Below are 20402 nucleotides of genomic sequence, written 5' to 3'. Positions count from 1 at the left end.
CTTCCGCCTCAGCTCCGGACCACCACCTCTTCCCAGGCCTTCAAGACTGACCTCAAAGCTCTCCTCCTTCAAAGACACCTCCATATTTAATTCACGCCCTCTATTATCTGAAGGAAGTCCTTCCATTTTAGGAAATTCTGTTCTCCATGCCTATAGAAGTGCCTTCCCAGTGTGTTTTGAGTGTCTGCCATTTACTGCAGTATTATACCTCTACTTGTACTTTGTACTCTTTTGTAACTTGCACACGTCACCTTTCTTTTTGTAACGTATCGTTTGCTACCTCTTGTATTTTGTTTGCTTTTGATACATGCACAGCTGCCACCATTGCCTCATGTAAAGTAACGTTTGTTTTAGTGTTTTGAGTGTCTGCCATTTATTGCAGTATTTAACTCTACTTGTACTTTGTATGCTTTTGTAACCTGTACACGTCACTTTTTCCTTCTGCAACGTATCGTTTGTTACCTCTTGTATTTTGTTTGCTCTTGATACGTGCACACTTGTCACTATTGCCTCATGTAACGTAACGTTTGCTTTTGTAACATGTTCCCTTGTAATTTTCTCCGCATGTATCATTACTGGTCCTATTGTGAAGCGCTCTGACACCTTCGGGTACAGTCCGCGCTATATAAAAACGCATTAAATAAAATTACAATAAAATTATGGAGTAGATTGGGATTCGTCAGACCAGTCTGTTGCCAAAGAAGGCTGGAGGTACGTTCCTGAATCTGATGAACTCCAATGGCGGCCACTCCCGATTTTATCCTTAGCCTGCTTCCTCTTACCCAGCACTTCCACTTCACCCAGTGAAACTGAGAAAGAAATGCCTATTGGTCTGTAGGCTTTGGTTTCTCAGCAGAAAGGAATGCGAATGTTTGTCTATCATTCAGTATGCTTACGACTCGTGGTTTTATTTTTATTTCTTATGATCGGCTTAAACATTAGAAGGGGATCACCATCTGCCAAAGTCACGAACTCAAAGATTTTTCCTTACTGATTAAACTCTAAGACATACTTGATGTCGTTTTCAAAGAGGCTGTTTGCTGCTTGTGCATGGTCAATTTGGCCTACCGAAATCACTGTTCTAAGGAATATTCCTGTAGTGTTTTTATAAATAGGTTATCATAGATTCTATACAGAAATATAATAGTAAAACCATAATTGTCTGTAAGATATCACAGATCATTCTATAAGGGAGCGTCTGTGGATGATCAGTAAATTAAATTTAAAAAGTGTAATATTTATGGGCAGCTATGGCCCTCTACCATACATTTAGAACTTATACTGTGGTATCAGTATTTGTACATTTTAGAAAACCTATAGATGCTAGAATGCCTCAAAAAGCGAGAAGCAGACAACTGAGTAAGTCGAGGATTTTGGCCGGACCTGCGCCATTTTGAGCAGTGAGTGGATCACTGGCACCAAACTAATCTTGGGGATATCAAGTGATCTACATTTGGATGGAGTTGGAGGTGGTTACACACCGCTACAGTTCTGTGCTTCTCTCTGTTCCCTTCCCTTCCTTGCTCTCTTAGTCACCGGTGTATCGTTTATGCTCTCTCTCTTCCACCATTGAATGCTTTGGAATTGCAAGCCACCAAGCAGCATAGCAACGTGTGCAGCCCTACACCTCGGCGCGGGCCAGGCTTGGCTCCTCCATCCTAGATGCTGAGAGGCTGAATGTGCAATGTACAGCATCTTGTTAAATACAATAGGTATACGGGCAGCCACTTAATACTGTGAAGTGATGCAAAGCTGATGGCTGCTAATACTGATTGAGCAATTCTAGGCCTATTGAATGGTCACATTTCTGGGAACAGCTTCAAGTGCTTGGCAAGAAGCGGCGCTAATTGCTGGAAGTTGCAGAAGGTAGCTAGGATTCACGTCAGCAAGCCAAATTCTGCTCAGACTTGAGTAAGCGTAAAAATACATTTAATTGAAACTGGTTGAATGATGGGTTGGAAGGGAGACTTTTTCTTCTTCAGATCACACAATAATTGCAAGAAGTCGTTGACGGAGGATGAGTTAAAGTGAGAGATTTCACAGAACAAAAGCAGGGAATACAAAATAATTTGGGAGTGACTGAGGACCCAAGAACAAAACGTCTTTCACTGTCAATTTTTACAATACTTGGCGCATGCTGTGTAAAAACATGTATACCCTCGTGGCAGAAATAATACTGTGATCCACCGGAGGGGGCATCCAGAATTGGCATTTAATGAAAAACATGGCGAAGAATCGGGGAAGTTAACTTTCACCATAATAACGTTAAGTTAAACAATGTTAACAATTTCAAAGTGAAAAATGGGAAAATGTACATATTTAGACACAACAAAAGTGACATAGTTATACCTTTTGACAGGTATTGATGAACATTTCTAACTCTTTTATCAAGAAATTACAACCATAATGAACCAGTAATAATGAGTATGGGATGTCCGCCTTGTTTGCAACCGAGTACCCATCTGCCAAACTCTAAGCCAGGCCCCTAATTTCCATTTTTTAGATTTATTTTTCTTCATTATGCTGCGGTTTGAAAGTGACCCATGTCTGTGGAGAGCATTTGTAAATGGGCAGCATTTTTCAGTCGAAGAGCCACCAGTGAATCCTCTATCAGAATGGTGGGGGGGGGGGGGGGGGGGGGAAACACCGCATTATGCGTGATACAACGTCAGATGTAGGTCTGATACGACTGCACGTGTATGCCTTTATCAGTTTGAGGCACATTACGGAGCGCCTAACGAACAAGTTACTTACCTTCGGTAACGCTTTTTCTGGTGGATACAGTATCTGCCTGTGGATTCCTCACCTTGTGAATATCCCCTGCGCCAGCATTCCAAGGAACTTTTCTTTCCCAGCACTCCACGTCGACGTGGGCGACGTCACAATGCATCGGCTCCGCTCGCGACTCCGTACGACGTCACCGGAGCCATAAGAAGCCCACGTCGGCGTGATGACGTCAGTTCCACCCATTTTTTCCGAGCCTTCGAGGCGAACAGGTGAACCAACGACAACACCAACACCAAGTATACACAGTATACAGTATACCAACACATATACATGGCATACAAAGAAAAGGAATGCTAAACAAACAAGCATTTCCTACAAATGTACAAGAAAGTGTCAAAACATTCCAAAAAGACCTCTTTCATGGTATACAAAGGTGGACAACAGGGAGGCGGGTGGGTCAGTGAGGAATCCACAGGCAGATACTGTATCCACCAGAAAAAGCGTTACCGAAGGTAAGTAACTTGTTCTTCTGATGGATACATCTGCCAGTGGATTCCTCACCTTGTGAAAAGATTCCCACAGCAGTCCCGACTCCCGGAGGAGGGTGTCCACCTTCCTATACCAGAAAGTCTTGCAAGAGAGAGCGCGCGAAATGGCCCTCACTCCTCATCTCTGAGTACAAGCAATAATGCTTTGCGAAAGTATGGAGGGAGGCCCAAGTCACAGCCTTACAAATATCTGCCACAGGAACACCCCGGGCCAAAGCAGATGTAGATGACTTAGCTCTAGTCGAATGAGCTCTAATGCCCTCAGGAGGAGTCTTACCAGCCAGGGCGTAGCAGATCTTGATGTCAAGGATGATCCATCTCGATAGCGTGCGCTTGTGCACCGCTTTACCCTTTGACTGACCAACGTAGCCAATGAAGAGTTGATCATCAAGACGAAAGTCTTTAGTCCTGTCCAGATAGAAACTCACAGCCCTCTTCGGGTCCAGGCGATGGAGTCTTTCCTCCTCTTTGGAAGGATGTGGAGGAGGATAAAAAACAGGGAGAGTAACAGACTGCCCCAAATGGAACGGAGTAACAACTTTTGGCAGGAAACCAGCCCTGGTCCTCAGAACCATCCTTTCAGCATGTAATGTAAGAAAAGGGGGTTTAGAACTAAGAGCTTGGAGCTCACTCACCCTCCTTGCCGAGGTTATGGCTACAAGAAAGACCACCTTAAAGGACAACAGCCTCAAAGGACAGCTATGTAGAGGCTCAAATGGGGACCCCGTTAGAAAGGTTAAAACAAGATTAAGGTCCCACTGAGGCATTACAAAAGGAGTGGGAGGAAACATGTTCGTAAGGCCCTTGATAAACCTCAGTACAACCGGAGATTTAAATAATGACGGTTGATCAGATAGACAAAGAAAAGCCGATAAGGCCGAAAGATAGCCCTTGACTGTGGCCACAGCACAGCCCTGCTGAGCCAAGGAAAGGGCAAACTGGAGCACCTCAGAAAGATGAGCTTTTAAAGGGTCAATGGATCTCTCTCCACACCATTTAACAAACTTGGACCACCTGTAGGAGTAAATGGACTTGGTGGAGTGTCGCCTGGCCGATAAAATAACGTCCACCACATCAGGCAGGAGAGAGAATGAACTCAGGTTGCCCCGTTCAATCTCCAGGCATAAAGGTGTAAGCTCTGGAGGTGGGGGTGTAGAACCTGCCCCTCCGACTGCGAGAGGAGGTCTGCCCTCAGAGGGAGACGGAGCGGAGGGCACGAGGAGAGGTCGAGAAGATCTGTATACCACACCCTTCTTGGCCAGCCCAGGGCGACCAAAATGACTTGGGCCCGGTCTTGGCGAATCTTCCTCAGAACCCGAGAAATCAAGGGTATGGGAGGAAACGCGTAAAGGAGTCGTGAGCCCCAACTCAACTGAAACGCGTGCCCCAACGCCCCCTGCATCGGAAACTGGAGACTGCAGAATGACGGGCAGTGCGCGTTCTCGCGGGTGGCGAACAGGTCCACCCGAGGGGTCCCCCGCGTCCGAAAGACGTGACGAACTACCTCCGGATGGAGCCTCCACTCGTGGTCGGTGGAGAACTGTCGACTGAGACTGTCCGCACGCACGTTCAGCACCCCGGCCAGATGATTTGCCACCAGACAAAGCTGATGGTCCTGAGCCCAGGACCAGAGACGCAGAGCCTCTCTGCAGAGACAACGCGACCCCACTCCTCCCTGCTTGTTGACATACCACATCGCGGTAGTGTTGTCCGTCAGGACTTGAACAGACTGACCGCGAAGGGAAGGAAGGAAGGCCTTGAGTGCCAAACGAATCGCCCGCAATTCCAGAAGGTTGATGTGAAGCAACCTCTCCTCTGGAGACCAAAGACCCTTGATCTCCAGATCCCCCAGATAAGCACCCCACCCTAGGGTGGATGCATCTGTAATCACTGTGGCCACCGATGGAGGTAGATGGAAGGGCTTTCCTTGAGACAGATTGCCCCCCACGCTCCACCAAGATAGATCCGCTGCAGCTTCTCCAGAGATCCTGATCGACTCCCTGAGATCTCTATTGTGCTGATACCACTGCCTGCGGAGGCACCACTGGAGCTCCCTCATGTGCCAGCGTGCATGGTTGACCAACAGTATGCAGGAGGCGAACAGACCGAGCAGGCGAAGGACCTTCAGAACTGGAACAACCGCTCCATTGTGGAATAAAGGGACCATTTCCTGAATGTCGAGAATCCTTTGAGGAGGAGGGAATGCCCGACACACAGTAGTGTCCAGTACCGCCCCTATGAACAGGCCGCGTTGAGAGGGCACCAGGTGAGATTTGGGCACATTGATCGAGAAACCCAAGTCGTATAACAGCTGAGATGTTACCGGCAGATGACGCTGCATCATCTCTGGGGACTCTGCCTTCAGAAGCCAGTCGTCCAGGTAGGGGAAAACCGGAATCCCCGACCTCCTGAGATGAGCAGCTACCACTGCCATCACCTTTGTGAAGACTCGAGGTGCGGTAGTAAGACCAAACGGGAGGACCGCAAACTGGTAGTGTTGCGACCCAACCGTAAAACGGAGATACTTCCTGTGCGACTTCAGGATTGGGACATGGAAGTACGCGTCCTGCAAGTCGAGCGACACCATCCAGTCTCCTTGCTGCAACGCTTGAAGAACCTGCGCAAGGGTCAGCATCTTGAATTTCTCCTGTTTCAGGTAAAAGTTCAAGATTCTGAGGTCCAGAATCGGACGCAATCTGCCGTCCTTTTTGGGAATCAAGAAATACCGGGAGTAGCATCCCTGACCCCTTTCCTGCTCCGGAACCACCTCTATTGCACCCTTCTGAAGCAAGGCTAGAACCTCTTTCTGTAGGAGAAGCAGATGGTCTTCCGAGCAATAACCTTGGCAAGGAGGGTAAGGGGGAGGAAACTCCCGAAAGGGAAGGGCATACCCAGTCTCTACGAGGTTCAAAACCCAAAGGTCTGTTGTAATAGATTTCCAACCCCGTAGAAAGTAGGACACCCGACCCCCCACAGGACTTACATGATCCGGGATGGGGGATCTAGGGCTGCTTCCCTGAAGCCTCATTGCGAGCAGAAAAGGAGGAGGAAGAAGAGGGTTTGCGACCAGAACCTCTCCGACCCCTTTGCTTCCCTCTATAGGACCTATAGAGGGGATTCTGTTATTGCTGCTGCTGCTGCTGTTGGGGCTGTCGGAAGGAGCGAAAGGATGTTCTTCCGAAACCCCTAAACTTCCGAAAAGCTGAACCCCTAGCAGGAGCCTGCAGACCCGAGGACTTTGCCGTCAATCTGCTGTCCTTAAATCGTTGAAGGGCAGAGTCTGCTTTCTCCCCAAACAGTTTCTGTCCGTCAAATGGCAGATCAACCAACGTGGCCTGAACATCCGCCGAGAATCCAGAGGAACGGAGCCAAGCCTGCCTTCTTGCGGCTATAGACGACCCCATTATCCTCGCCACCGAGTCCGCCGTATCCAGCCCTGACTGGATCACCTGTCTGGCAGCTGCCAGAGTGTCCGCAACAACCTCCAAGAAGGACGACTTATCCCCCTCAGGCAACTTAGGGGCCAAAGATTTAATAGAGTCCATCAAGGCATGAACATAACGCCCCAGCAGGCATGTGGCATTAGATGATTTCAACGCCATACTTCCTGAGGAGAAGGACTTTTTGGCCGCTTGATCAACTTTCTTGGACTCCCTATCAGCTGGAGACTGAGGGAAAGCACCCGAAGCATGTTTTGAACAAGAAGCCTGCACAACTAGGCTCTCCGGAGATGGATGTGGAGACAAAAAATCAGGATCCCCTGGTGCAACCCTGTACCTTCTTGCCACCTGTCTGGAAACCGCCGGAGATGAAAGAGGTTTCTTCCAAACCTCCAAGACCGGCTCCAAGATGGCCTCATTGAAAGGTAACAAAGGCTCCGAAGCTGATGACGGAGAATGCAACACCTCCGTAAGCAAGTTTGACTTGTACTCCACAGAGGGTAGCTGCAGATCCAACAGTTCTGCGGCTTTCTTAATCACCACATGATAGGGCGCCAATTCCTGAGGTGGAGAAGATCTAGCAGAAGTATGCTCCCACTCTGGGGTTGTATCCAAACCACTTGCTTCTTCAATTCCCTCAAACTCATCCGAAGAAGAGTCGACTTCACCTTCTTCCACCTCTGCTCTATATCTTCCTTCCTCCAAAACCCTCTGGGCCTCCCTTCTCGATCGAATCCGGGGAGCCGGCGTCGTACGCGGCGTCGGTGGAGCCAGAGGTACCGGAGTCGGCGGCGCCATAGGTGGAGTCGGCGGCGCCGGACGCAGCGCCGATGGAGTCGGTCGCGGCGTCGAAGAAGGCTCCGAAGTCTGATGGTCCATCCGAAGTCGTGTCGGATCCCCAGACGGCGCCGGAAACTGCCACGAAGGCGCCATCGGCATAAAGGGCAAAAAGGGGGCCTGAGCATAATGCTGCGGCACCCCCAGGGTATATGCCATCGGACCCACGCGACCAGTTGGTGCTCCGGATGGGAAGGCCGCCCTATTAAATATACCATACATGGCATTCAGAAAATGTGTTGAATCGGTACCTGGAGCCGGGAATTGAGGATAAGGAACAGACCCTGTATCCCTTTGTGGAGTCTCCGGCGTCGGCTCCGCAGTGTCTTCCACCGGAGCCGCAGATTCATCAGGCACCGGAGCAGGCTCTTCCTGTTCTTGTTCATCCATAGAGACCTCCGACTCCACTCGAACCGGAGTCGACGCCTTAGACGGAGCCGGTGACTGCGTTGGGGACTGAGCTGGAGCCCGCTTCGGCGAAGGAGAACCTCTCGAAGACTTCGAAGGAGAAGGAGAAGGTGACAAGTCCTTGCTTCGACGCCGACGGGGCGAAGTCGACCTCGACTTCCTGGACTTCGAGGACCGACGTCGAGAAGAATGCTTTCTCTTTTTGTGATGCTTCTTCGACGACCTCGAAGTCGACGACTCCCGCCTCGACTTCTCTTTTTTTCTCCCTCTCTTCTCCTCACCAATCTTCTTCATAAAAAGCTTAGTCTTCCTCTCCTTCAGCGTCTTAGGATTCATCCTCCTACAGCACGCACAATCTTCTACATCGTGGTCCGAAGAAAGGCACCACAAGCAGTCTTGATGCGGATCAGTCATGGACATCAGACCTCCACATTCCCTACAGGGCTTAAAGCCCGACTTCCTCGTCGAAGACCTACCGAATTTTAAACAGTAACACAGCTAACCTACAAAGTAGCTAGAGAGCACTGGAAAAAAACGTTGCGCGTCGACGGCGCGGAAAAAAGGGAACTGAACTCATCACGCCGACGTGGGCTTCTTATGGCTCCGGTGACGTCGTACGGAGTCGCGAGCGGAGCCGATGCATTGTGACGTCGCCCACGTCGACGTGGAGTGCTGGGAAAGAAAAGTTCCGTGGAATGCTGGCGCAGGGGATATTCACAAGGTGAGGAATCCACTGGCAGATGTATCCATCAGAATCATAATACACGTCCTCTGCCCACAGGCCTCAAGGTAGCCAGGCCCACAGCTGGACAAGAAGCAGCTTTCCACTCAAGGGTCCAGGTAGTTTTTGCAAACCACCTGATCAAATCATAAGCAACCAGGAGAGAAGTACACAACTGAGTGCTCCAAGTCAGTTTTCACATACCAGTGGAATGAAGAAGTTGACTTGTCAGTGAAAACATTTATGAATTGATTTCTGTTGTTTTATGACGCCAATGAGCCGCTCAAAAAAAGTTCTGGGGTGCTTTAATTTGAGATATGGGAAGTGAAAAGTGAGTGAGGAAGGAAGTAAAACGATTTCAAAATGATCTCGGGGAAAACGCACATGCGATGAGATGTTATGTCATGAACAAACATGTCATAATGCACTGCATTTTGTGTTTTCCCTTGTAAGATAAATTTACCATTCGAAGACGGCTGATAGCTATTTTCAAGGTAAATTCTGGAGGGCAAAATCAAGGAGCTAGTAGCAGGGTAATAAGGTGTAGCTGACAGGCCCTTACAGAGAAATAGATAAATAAATATAAAATTAAGAGGCGAGGGAGAACTGTGGAAGCAGGGACAAGAAACAAGTACCCCGGCCACAGTGTGCAGATACCCGGCCCTTGCAAAGAAAAAGAAAAAGTGGGAGGGGCCATTTGGCTACAGGGAGTGGGTGACTCTCACAAAGAATATATACAATAAAAGAAGAAAAATAAAAATAAAGCCAGAAGCGGAGGGGAAGAGAACAACGGATGAATGGAGGTTAGTAGGAAAACAATTCAGAGGGATGGAGTTGAGGGGAGACCTTCAGGAAAGGCCATGCCCTCTTAAGGAGTGCTAAAGAGAAAATAAAAATATAGTGTCAACAGTGGAAGGATACAAGTAAGCCAATCAAAAGGACTGTAAAGAAGCTGTGCTTTAGGGGCAGGATAAAGAGGAGCACTGGGAGGACAACCATCAACGAAGGAGCGGGGACCTGAGATAGACAAGAAAGCCATCCAATCATGAATAAGGCTCTGACCCAGAGCCCACTCTATTTAATGTATTGTATACAATAGGTCTTCCACAAAAGAGAGGTAAAGCTGCCTGTAGGCTAGAATTAAAAAGCACTAGTCATGGAATAGGCCACAAGGCTGCACTGATGAGTTCATTTTACGAAGGGGTGGACAGCTTGACTGTTGGTCTTGAAGTAGCCATGATAATGCAATACTCTGAATCTAACTTCATCTAAGTTATTTTGAGCCAAGCCTGCCTTCTTGCGGCTATAGACGACCCCATTATCCTCGCCACCGAGTCCGCCGTATCCAGCCCTGACTGGATCACCTGTCTGGCAGCTGCCAGAGTGTCCGCAACAACCTCCAAGAAGGACGACTTATCCCCCTCAGGCAACTTAGGGGCCAAAGATTTAATAGAGTCCATCAAGGCATGAACATAACGCCCCAGCAGGCATGTGGCATTAGATGATTTCAACGCCATACTTCCTGAGGAGAAGGACTTTTTGGCCGCTTGATCAACTTTCTTGGACTCCCTATCAGCTGGAGACTGAGGGAAAGCACCCGAAGCATGTTTTGAACAAGAAGCCTGCACAACTAGGCTCTCCGGAGATGGATGTGGAGACAAAAAATCAGGATCCCCTGGTGCAACCCTGTACCTTCTTGCCACCTGTCTGGAAACCGCCGGAGATGAAAGAGGTTTCTTCCAAACCTCCAAGACCGGCTCCAAGATGGCCTCATTGAAAGGTAACAAAGGCTCCGAAGCTGATGACGGAGAATGCAACACCTCCGTAAGCAAGTTTGACTTGTACTCCACAGAGGGTAGCTGCAGATCCAACAGTTCTGCGGCTTTCTTAATCACCACATGATAGGGCGCCAATTCCTGAGGTGGAGAAGATCTAGCAGAAGTATGCTCCCACTCTGGGGTTGTATCCAAACCACTTGCTTCTTCAATTCCCTCAAACTCATCCGAAGAAGAGTCGACTTCACCTTCTTCCACCTCTGCTCTATATCTTCCTTCCTCCAAAACCCTCTGGGCCTCCCTTCTCGATCGAATCCGGGGAGCCGGCGTCGTACGCGGCGTCGGTGGAGCCAGAGGTACCGGAGTCGGCGGCGCCATAGGTGGAGTCGGCGGCGCCGGACGCAGCGCCGATGGAGTCGGTCGCGGCGTCGAAGAAGGCTCCGAAGTCTGATGGTCCATCCGAAGTCGTGTCGGATCCCCAGACGGCGCCGGAAACTGCCACGAAGGCGCCATCGGCATAAAGGGCAAAAAGGGGGCCTGAGCATAATGCTGCGGCACCCCCAGGGTATATGCCATCGGACCCACGCGACCAGTTGGTGCTCCGGATGGGAAGGCCGCCCTATTAAATATACCATACATGGCATTCAGAAAATGTGTTGAATCGGTACCTGGAGCCGGGAATTGAGGATAAGGAACAGACCCTGTATCCCTTTGTGGAGTCTCCGGCGTCGGCTCCGCAGTGTCTTCCACCGGAGCCGCAGATTCATCAGGCACCGGAGCAGGCTCTTCCTGTTCTTGTTCATCCATAGAGACCTCCGACTCCACTCGAACCGGAGTCGACGCCTTAGACGGAGCCGGTGACTGCGTTGGGGACTGAGCTGGAGCCCGCTTCGGCGAAGGAGAACCTCTCGAAGACTTCGAAGGAGAAGGAGAAGGTGACAAGTCCTTGCTTCGACGCCGACGGGGCGAAGTCGACCTCGACTTCCTGGACTTCGAGGACCGACGTCGAGAAGAATGCTTTCTCTTTTTGTGATGCTTCTTCGACGACCTCGAAGTCGACGACTCCCGCCTCGACTTCTCTTTTTTTCTCCCTCTCTTCTCCTCACCAATCTTCTTCATAAAAAGCTTAGTCTTCCTCTCCTTCAGCGTCTTAGGATTCATCCTCCTACAGCACGCACAATCTTCTACATCGTGGTCCGAAGAAAGGCACCACAAGCAGTCTTGATGCGGATCAGTCATGGACATCAGACCTCCACATTCCCTACAGGGCTTAAAGCCCGACTTCCTCGTCGAAGACCTACCGAATTTTAAACAGTAACACAGCTAACCTACAAAGTAGCTAGAGAGCACTGGAAAAAAACGTTGCGCGTCGACGGCGCGGAAAAAAGGGAACTGAACTCATCACGCCGACGTGGGCTTCTTATGGCTCCGGTGACGTCGTACGGAGTCGCGAGCGGAGCCGATGCATTGTGACGTCGCCCACGTCGACGTGGAGTGCTGGGAAAGAAAAGTTCCGTGGAATGCTGGCGCAGGGGATATTCACAAGGTGAGGAATCCACTGGCAGATGTATCCATCAGAATCATAATACACGTCCTCTGCCCACAGGCCTCAAGGTAGCCAGGCCCACAGCTGGACAAGAAGCAGCTTTCCACTCAAGGGTCCAGGTAGTTTTTGCAAACCACCTGATCAAATCATAAGCAACCAGGAGAGAAGTACACAACTGAGTGCTCCAAGTCAGTTTTCACATACCAGTGGAATGAAGAAGTTGACTTGTCAGTGAAAACATTTATGAATTGATTTCTGTTGTTTTATGACGCCAATGAGCCGCTCAAAAAAAGTTCTGGGGTGCTTTAATTTGAGATATGGGAAGTGAAAAGTGAGTGAGGAAGGAAGTAAAACGATTTCAAAATGATCTCGGGGAAAACGCACATGCGATGAGATGTTATGTCATGAACAAACATGTCATAATGCACTGCATTTTGTGTTTTCCCTTGTAAGATAAATTTACCATTCGAAGACGGCTGATAGCTATTTTCAAGGTAAATTCTGGAGGGCAAAATCAAGGAGCTAGTAGCAGGGTAATAAGGTGTAGCTGACAGGCCCTTACAGAGAAATAGATAAATAAATATAAAATTAAGAGGCGAGGGAGAACTGTGGAAGCAGGGACAAGAAACAAGTACCCCGGCCACAGTGTGCAGATACCCGGCCCTTGCAAAGAAAAAGAAAAAGTGGGAGGGGCCATTTGGCTACAGGGAGTGGGTGACTCTCACAAAGAATATATACAATAAAAGAAGAAAAATAAAAATAAAGCCAGAAGCGGAGGGGAAGAGAACAACGGATGAATGGAGGTTAGTAGGAAAACAATTCAGAGGGATGGAGTTGAGGGGAGACCTTCAGGAAAGGCCATGCCCTCTTAAGGAGTGCTAAAGAGAAAATAAAAATATAGTGTCAACAGTGGAAGGATACAAGTAAGCCAATCAAAAGGACTGTAAAGAAGCTGTGCTTTAGGGGCAGGATAAAGAGGAGCACTGGGAGGACAACCATCAACGAAGGAGCGGGGACCTGAGATAGACAAGAAAGCCATCCAATCATGAATAAGGCTCTGACCCAGAGCCCACTCTATTTAATGTATTGTATACAATAGGTCTTCCACAAAAGAGAGGTAAAGCTGCCTGTAGGCTAGAATTAAAAAGCACTAGTCATGGAATAGGCCACAAGGCTGCACTGATGAGTTCATTTTACGAAGGGGTGGACAGCTTGACTGTTGGTCTTGAAGTAGCCATGATAATGCAATACTCTGAATCTAACTTCATCTAAGTTATTTTGAGCCAATGAGGTTGGGAGTGATTAACATCAAAAGTACAGCATGTTTCGGATGTTAAGCAAAGGTATTTATGACCAAACAGAAACTGCAGTACGCAATTGGAGTTTTTTTTAAAACAACTTAATATGAGATGTTCTGCTAGGCATGGAAACTGGAAAGGACAGTGATGGAGCGAGACCCGATGTTGAAAGCAGTGAGTAAGAAGTGGATGTGGCTGGGCAGATTCAAACAAGGTTAAGATGGGACTGAAAGAAACAGCCTGGAACTTCCTCAGCCCTTTCTTTTTGTGAATGTCTATGGTTACTTTAGGTGAAAATCTGGAAGAATTAAGCGACACAACACAAAGTTTTGTTTCAGGAAAGAAATGACAGGTACAATAAATCGTATTCACAGTAATCCCCTGCCACGTCCTGTGAAATGGACGATATATGGAGTCCAACTTTACTCTACATACCTAGTCAGGATTACTTGCTGATCTTGCAACTGGTCACCAAATAATTCCAATGAATGTTCTATCGGAGCTCACCCCTTTTTTTCTTGCTGTGACACTCACCGCTACCTTTTTGCTAATTGCTATGCCAAATGCCAAAGGACATAGGTCTATATTTGTTCTGGTGTATGTCAATAGAGATACCCTTTAATGTTCATACGCCGGGGTCTTAACTCTATTCATCACAACAGTGACTGCCACCCCTATCACACCTTCCTGTTAAGGCCACAACTTTATTGCCAGTGGTTTTGCATAGCTGCTACGTTAGTATGTTAGCCTCCACTTGAAAACTGCACTTGTTTCTTTTCAATGGAATGACATTGGTAAGTTGAGAAACCACAACACGGTGCAATCACGTAGATTTTAAAGATTGTCAATAATTGCAAATTGAGGGTGTTTTTCTCACTTTGGCTTCCAGTGATATGGAAAAATGAAGTCCACATTCAGAAGGTTAGCATCCTAAATTGTATATTGCGCATAATCCTACCTTTGTACACCATTCTCACTGGTTGCTAACCATCCATGGTTACATCTTTTGTGACAAGTGTCAGTACAGCTACCAGGGAGAAAGAGATAGTTCAGAAGGGAAACTAAATGGAGCAACATGTACCTTGGATTCTCAAGATCACACAGCTGCCCGATCCCCTCTGTGAATCCCCATTCATTTTTTAATGGAGGAGGTAGCGTGGTAGCAGAAGATCCCACCATGTTCTTCCCAAAAAAGCTCTCCTCCAGTCTGAACGCGTAGAAAGAGAGGGCGGCGGAGAGCAGCCAGAGTGTAAAAAGCGAACTACATGCTCCATTTAGAGGGTTAGGGCCAAATGTAAAATGGCGAAAGGGCCAACCCAGAGACATCTTAGATTTCTATTTGTGTGTTGGTGTTACTGCCATACCACAATGGAAATGCCAAAACAGTGGCGCCAACAGCTGCCGCATGCTTGTGTGGAAAGAGAATGAAAGCAAAGCAATCATGATGAAAAATGATCACTGCACCTGCCATGATGTCTTCAATGATTGTGATGATGTAGGACGGCCTGCTGAAAGTTGGAGGGTTATCATTTTCATCCTATAGTGAGGAGTAAAGAAAAAAGGTGAGTAAAACTGATAATAGCATTTGTACATTGAATTTGCATATATTGCAATCGCTGTGGTCTTCAGTTACAGGAAATGAATGAAGCAATCATACATAATACTTTCACATGTGAACTTGAGGACCCACTGTGAGGGACAAAACACACAAACTCAAACAGTCCTCTGAAAAATAAAATTGCATTCAGTTTGCCCTTTGTGGTGATCGTCCGGGTCAAGCTACATTTTCTGTTTGTATATTCCAGGTTGTCCTCAATCTGAAGACGAAAAATGACGAGATTTTGGGTTGGGACCTCCCACTGTGTAATGGTGAAAGAGGTCACATTTAACTGAAGCAGACAGGTTTAGGACTTACAGGTTTCTTGTCCCCAATATGCAAAAGGAGAGTTCATTGTCAATACCCCAACCCTGGAGCACAGAAGTGTTTCTCAGTTACTCTTGCTTCGGTCCCTGGATTTTGGCAGATTCATTTTGACACATTGGCTGGATGTTTCTACCCCATTTTTACACTAAGGTTGTAAATAGTGTATGCATTCCAAGAGTCAGCTCTGGCACTGTGTTGGAACGCGGCTGTCTGCTGCATGGTGAATAGGCACATAGCGCTTCCTTGTGTGTCCAAATGTTTGAAAAACTGGTATGCTTATGTTTGTGTTGGCCCTGGCATCGTGCTAACCTAGCATGTGCACAGTGGCCTAGGTCTGTCCCTTGAAATGCAAGGTCCAGAAACTTGCTCTGGGGCTTTGAGGGGCTCACAAAGCGTATCCACATAGCAGGTATAGCACTTTTGTCAAAGCCTTGGGTGAATCACAATGTTTTGGTGGTAGCGTACTGAGTTTTTTGTAAACCCTTAGTGTAACCAGACTTTTTTTCTTTGTGTCAGAGAGTGGGCATTCTACTGACCCTCTCATATAAAGTTCAGCTGTAATGTTAACCTTAGAACCTTGCACTGACATTCTGTGTGTGTGATGTGTGTATGTGTGTGTGTGTCTGTATGCAGTGAATGTGCAGCACACGTATGGTGTTAGGACTCTGTGTGTCATGAGATTCTGAGTCCTGGGTCCAATGGGTTCCGTTTTGGATGGCCCTTGGTTTAGCATGGCAAACAATGGACAGGAGATACAGCTTCCCCAAACAGTGTAAGTGTATTTTCTGAATTCCTGTTACTGAAGTGAAAGAGAATGGAGACAAGGATTCCCTGAAAATTCAATAAGGACCTTGTCAGCAAAAGGCTGCTGATTATTTTTTCCTAGGCACTGCCATTTGGTAGGGGTGAGGGTGGACTGCGGTTTTTGTTGTTCAATGTGTGGAACTTTATAAGCAGGGCTCTCCTTTTTCTGTCCCTGATTACTGCTTCAGGAATGTTATTGACAGTCAGATACATAGATCTCACACTTTATGATACACTTATTATTGATAGTTTTACTTGTAGCCAACAACATTCCTACTTGCTGTGAGAATCATCACTTTTAGAAAGGCCGTGTCAGAGGAAAAGCCAGAAAATGACATCTGAAAACCAACCAACGCAAACTGGTTCTGAAACCGTAAACTGTGGATCCACATCCCTTTTCTGAAAAATATGTATAAAAGTGGGACCCCACTTATTTCTAGTTCCAAATTTTTTATGAGCAAGGAAGGTGATTTGAGAAGTACCCAATGGTGTGTTGTGTGACAAGGGCCGGTGTCTGCATGACAGTCAGTCTCCCAGAAGTGGGGTGAGGCATCCCTTGAAGTCTGCATTTTCTGCTGGAGGAGCTGAGGGTTTATGAATAGCCTAGAAGCCTACCCGTCTGCTAGGAGAGAGAAGGTGTGCGCTTGGCCTTGTAGGAGTATAATCTGTCCATGAGGAGTAGCCCAGAATGTTTCTGACATGGGGAATAGCCACAGAGCGAGCAACAGCAAGGGAGTGAATCCAGGAGCTGCCCATATGTTCAATAGGTCCAGCTGACGGTTCTGCTGGTGAATTGCATCATAACATCTTCAAATATCAAGCATCGTGTGTGATCGGAAATCCAACATGACTGAGAAGCTGGTGTTGCTGCTGCCAATGTTAGAGTTCAAATGCTTCATCAGTGCCAAATTGGGACCCTGGATCTGCCAGCAGTATGAAACTGCTGATCGCCTGTAGGTACAAATTGCCCAGAGGCCATATCTGCCCTGCTAGTGTCCCATCTGCAGCTGGCCTAAGGAAGCCACAACTCTTGAAAAAGAGAGCTGCTGTAGGAGCCACATGGCTGATTTTTTTTTCAAATACTTCAGCTGTGAGAGAACAAAAAGACTGAGTCACAGACTAAGGTCTGCAGAATGAACGTAAGACTTTGAATGAATATCAAGAAAGTGGTGAATGTGAAATGAACTGTTGTGCACATCTACACTTTAGGAGTCATTTGAAAATACTGCTCATGTCCCTAATCAGTGCAATCTCAAAATATCTGTTAGAGATCATTGATGCCAGTGATCTCTGTCAGCAGGGGGGGTGTACTCAAGGTTGTAGATCCTCAAGAAAGATCACAAACAGAATTACAGCCATGTGTCTAATTTCTCTAACTGCACTGTTTGTTGTTAGCTTATGCTGTGTGATTAAAGTATGTTATGTTATTTAATTTTGAAACATGCGCAGCGACTCTGAAGAGTGTCCCGGAGCGAACCAGGAGGGATCAGCAGACTAACACTAGACAAAAAGATAGGTTTTTAGTTTTTTCTTAAAGGCCAAGGGGTCTTGGGTCTTGGGTCTTGGGTATTGCGAAGCGCAAAAGGAAGGGCATTCCATGCCTGAGCAGCTTTCGCTGCAAGCGAGCCACTGCCCAGCCTGTGACGAATGAAGCGGGGAACTTGTGCTAGAAGATGTGCTGATGAGCGCAGTTGTCTCAGAGGGACATAGGAGAACCGCTTCTGCAGATAGGAGGGGCCTCGGCCATAAAGTGCGCGGTGAGCGATGACTAGGGATTTGAACTTAACCCGTTCAGCCACGGGAAGCCAATGTAATGAGTGCAGGTGATGTCACGCACTACTCCTAGTGGGTATTTCAAGGAGAAGCCTAGCTGCGACATTTTGGACAACCTGAAGCTTATTCAGTAGGTATCTTGGGATGTCCACATACAGCGCAATGGCATAGTCTAGTCGAGAAAGGATCAGAGCACGAATGACTGTTTCTTTAGCGGACCTAGGAAGAAGAGGAAGAAATTTCCTTAAGGTTTTCAGAAGTCCAAAGTAAATGCCTGCAAGCTTCTTAACCTGAGTAGAGAAGGGTAGATTTTCCTTGAACCACACTCCCAAGTTCTTGGCGGAATTCCCTTTAGATGTCGGTAAAGGGAACCCTGGAGGCCAGAGCGTGTCTCTGAAACTGGGGGTGGGGGGGGGGTGAGGGGGGGGAAATAACCGTGAAGGAGAACCTCCAACTTGTCTTCATTGCACTTAAGACAGAAGACAAGCAGTACTGAGCCGAAGATACGGAGTCCGCATCCTTTCCCCATGTAAAAAGGAGTAGGGTGTCATCAGCATAGGCAATGACCTTAGCCCCCAAGTCCTCGGCCAAATAGACCAGAGGAGTAACGTAGATGTTAAAGAGAAGTGGGCTAAGGGAGGACCCATGCGGGACCCCTGTGGAAACCGACTGAGGGGCTGAAAAGGCCGGCGGCAGCCAGACCTGTTGCACCCACCCTTCCAAGAGGGACCTAAGTCAGCCCCAGGCAGAGCCTGAGACACCAATCTCAGCGAGATGAGAAAGCAGCAGTGAGTGTGGCACCGTATAACAAGAGCTGCTCTCCAGCCGGCGTCCAGTCACTCCCAAATGGCTTCGGAGACCTCAACCAACGCTGACTCAGTACTATGGGAGGTCCGAAACCCTGACTGGGCTGGGTGCAAGAGGTGCAACCCTTCGACAAACTCAGTAAGTTGTCTGGTCACCACCTTTTCGCACACTTTGGCTAAACTGGGCAAAAGGGAAATGGGGTGATAATTCCCTGGAATCTGGGGGTCAAGGGAAGGCTTTTTTTAAAAGAGGGAGGATTTTAGCCTGCTTTCAGCCCTCCGGCACATGTGCCTCAAGAAGGGAGGTATTAATGATGAAGTTCACTTCACAATTAATGATTTCAGCAGCTGCTGCCAACAATCTGGCCGCACAGGGATCAGAGGGCCAGCCTGATTTCAAGCCCTTCAGAATTCTGAGAGTGCTGGGCAAATCCACTGGAGAAAGCACATGCAGGGAGTGCCTAGGATTAGTGGGCGTAGCAGCGTAGAGCATGGGGTCTGATGAAGCCCTGAGACAGGGAGTAAAAGCTGCCTGAAGAGTGCGGATTTTATCCATGAAGAAGTTATACAGAGTATCGCACCAGGCCTTTGTGGCTGGAAGGGAACTCGACTGTGCGGTGGGGTATGAAAAGCTCTGAACTATGGCGAAAATTTCTTTGGAATTATTTTGAGCCTGCTCATTGCGGGCCGAATAATATTGCTTCTTGGCCTAGGCTAGCGCAACATAGTAGATTTTTTGTTTGAGCCTAAGATTATACTTGGCCAAGGGGCAGTACTCACTAAGGCGCCAGGCACGCTCAAGTTTTTTGCACTCATGCTTAAGAGCAGTCAATTAGGGTGTGAACCAGGGTTTAGAGGGTGACTCCCTGGAAATCCTAGAGGAAATGGGCGTAGATAGCATATCCATGGTGTTAGAAACCCAATTAGAAAACCCTGCAAGACTCCCATCAAGATCCCGAGGGAGAGTGGGTCTAGAGGCCGCCAAGGCCAGGGAGAACTTGGGCGGCTCAATTTTGCTGAAGGCTGGTTTACGATAGCAGTGGCCTGGCAAATCAGCCATGACTACCGCCCAAGAGAAATAGATAAGACAGTGATCAGACCATGAAACCGGGAGGGGATCTTCCACCAGGATAGGGAAGTTGGAGCAAATTGGGTAGAGGATATGACCCCCTTGGTGTGTGGGGAGGCTAACCCATTGAGAGAGTTGAGCAAGCTGTAAGATGTCAAAAAAATCAAGTGAGTCTCTAGAGTCTGCCTGGTCGAGATGGATGTTCAAGTCAACTAAAACAATGTATTGGGAGAAGCGAAGTGCCGAGAGACCACAGCGTCACCCCATGATTTAAGAAAGGCCCCGACAGAACTAGGGTCCTGTAAATCAAAGAGCCTCCCAACGTAAAATGGGTAGAAAAGCAGATACTGAAATCCAGGGCTTCACAATCGCCCCAAGAGCTAGTATCTCCCCTATGGCGTTCCCACTTATCCTTGTACATGATAGCCACTCCACCCCCACTCCCCTTTGGGCGGTCTGCTCTTGAAATCTTATAGCCCTCGGGAGTGGCCAGGGAGACAATAGGATCGGATGTACCATCCAGCCAAGTCTCTGTAATGAACAAAAGGTCCACTGGTTTATCTATAAGAAGGTCAAAAACATCCAGATAATGTTTCCTGAGAGATCGTGCATTGATGAATGCCGCCAGAATAGGGGGAGCCCTTGTGGGCCTACTAGAAGAGGTGCTGATTTGACCCGAGATCAAAGGGTCCGCGTGCAGCCTAAAGCCGCACAACGAGCATATGG

At 47.9% G+C, this 20402-nt stretch overlaps 1 protein-coding gene across 1 annotated transcript in view; it reads right to left on the bottom strand.

The window, feature by feature from the left end:
- Positions 1 to 20402, bottom strand: part of LOC146867050 (cadherin-23-like) — a 571698-nt gene that overhangs the window by 102992 nt on the left and 448304 nt on the right. The window contains exon 8 of the mRNA XM_085619648.1: positions 14765 to 14837. Coding sequence (XP_085475774.1) covers positions 14765 to 14837 — 73 coding nt within the window. The remainder of the gene's footprint in view (positions 1 to 14764; positions 14838 to 20402) is intronic.

The sequence above is a fragment of the Triturus cristatus genome, chromosome 1_2 (assembly GCF_964204655.1).
Source record: "Triturus cristatus chromosome 1_2, aTriCri1.1, whole genome shotgun sequence".
Classification (NCBI taxonomy): Eukaryota; Metazoa; Chordata; class Amphibia; order Caudata; family Salamandridae; genus Triturus; species Triturus cristatus.
The sequence above is the reverse complement of the archived record's forward strand: the minus strand, read 5'-3'. Positions and strand labels throughout refer to the sequence as shown.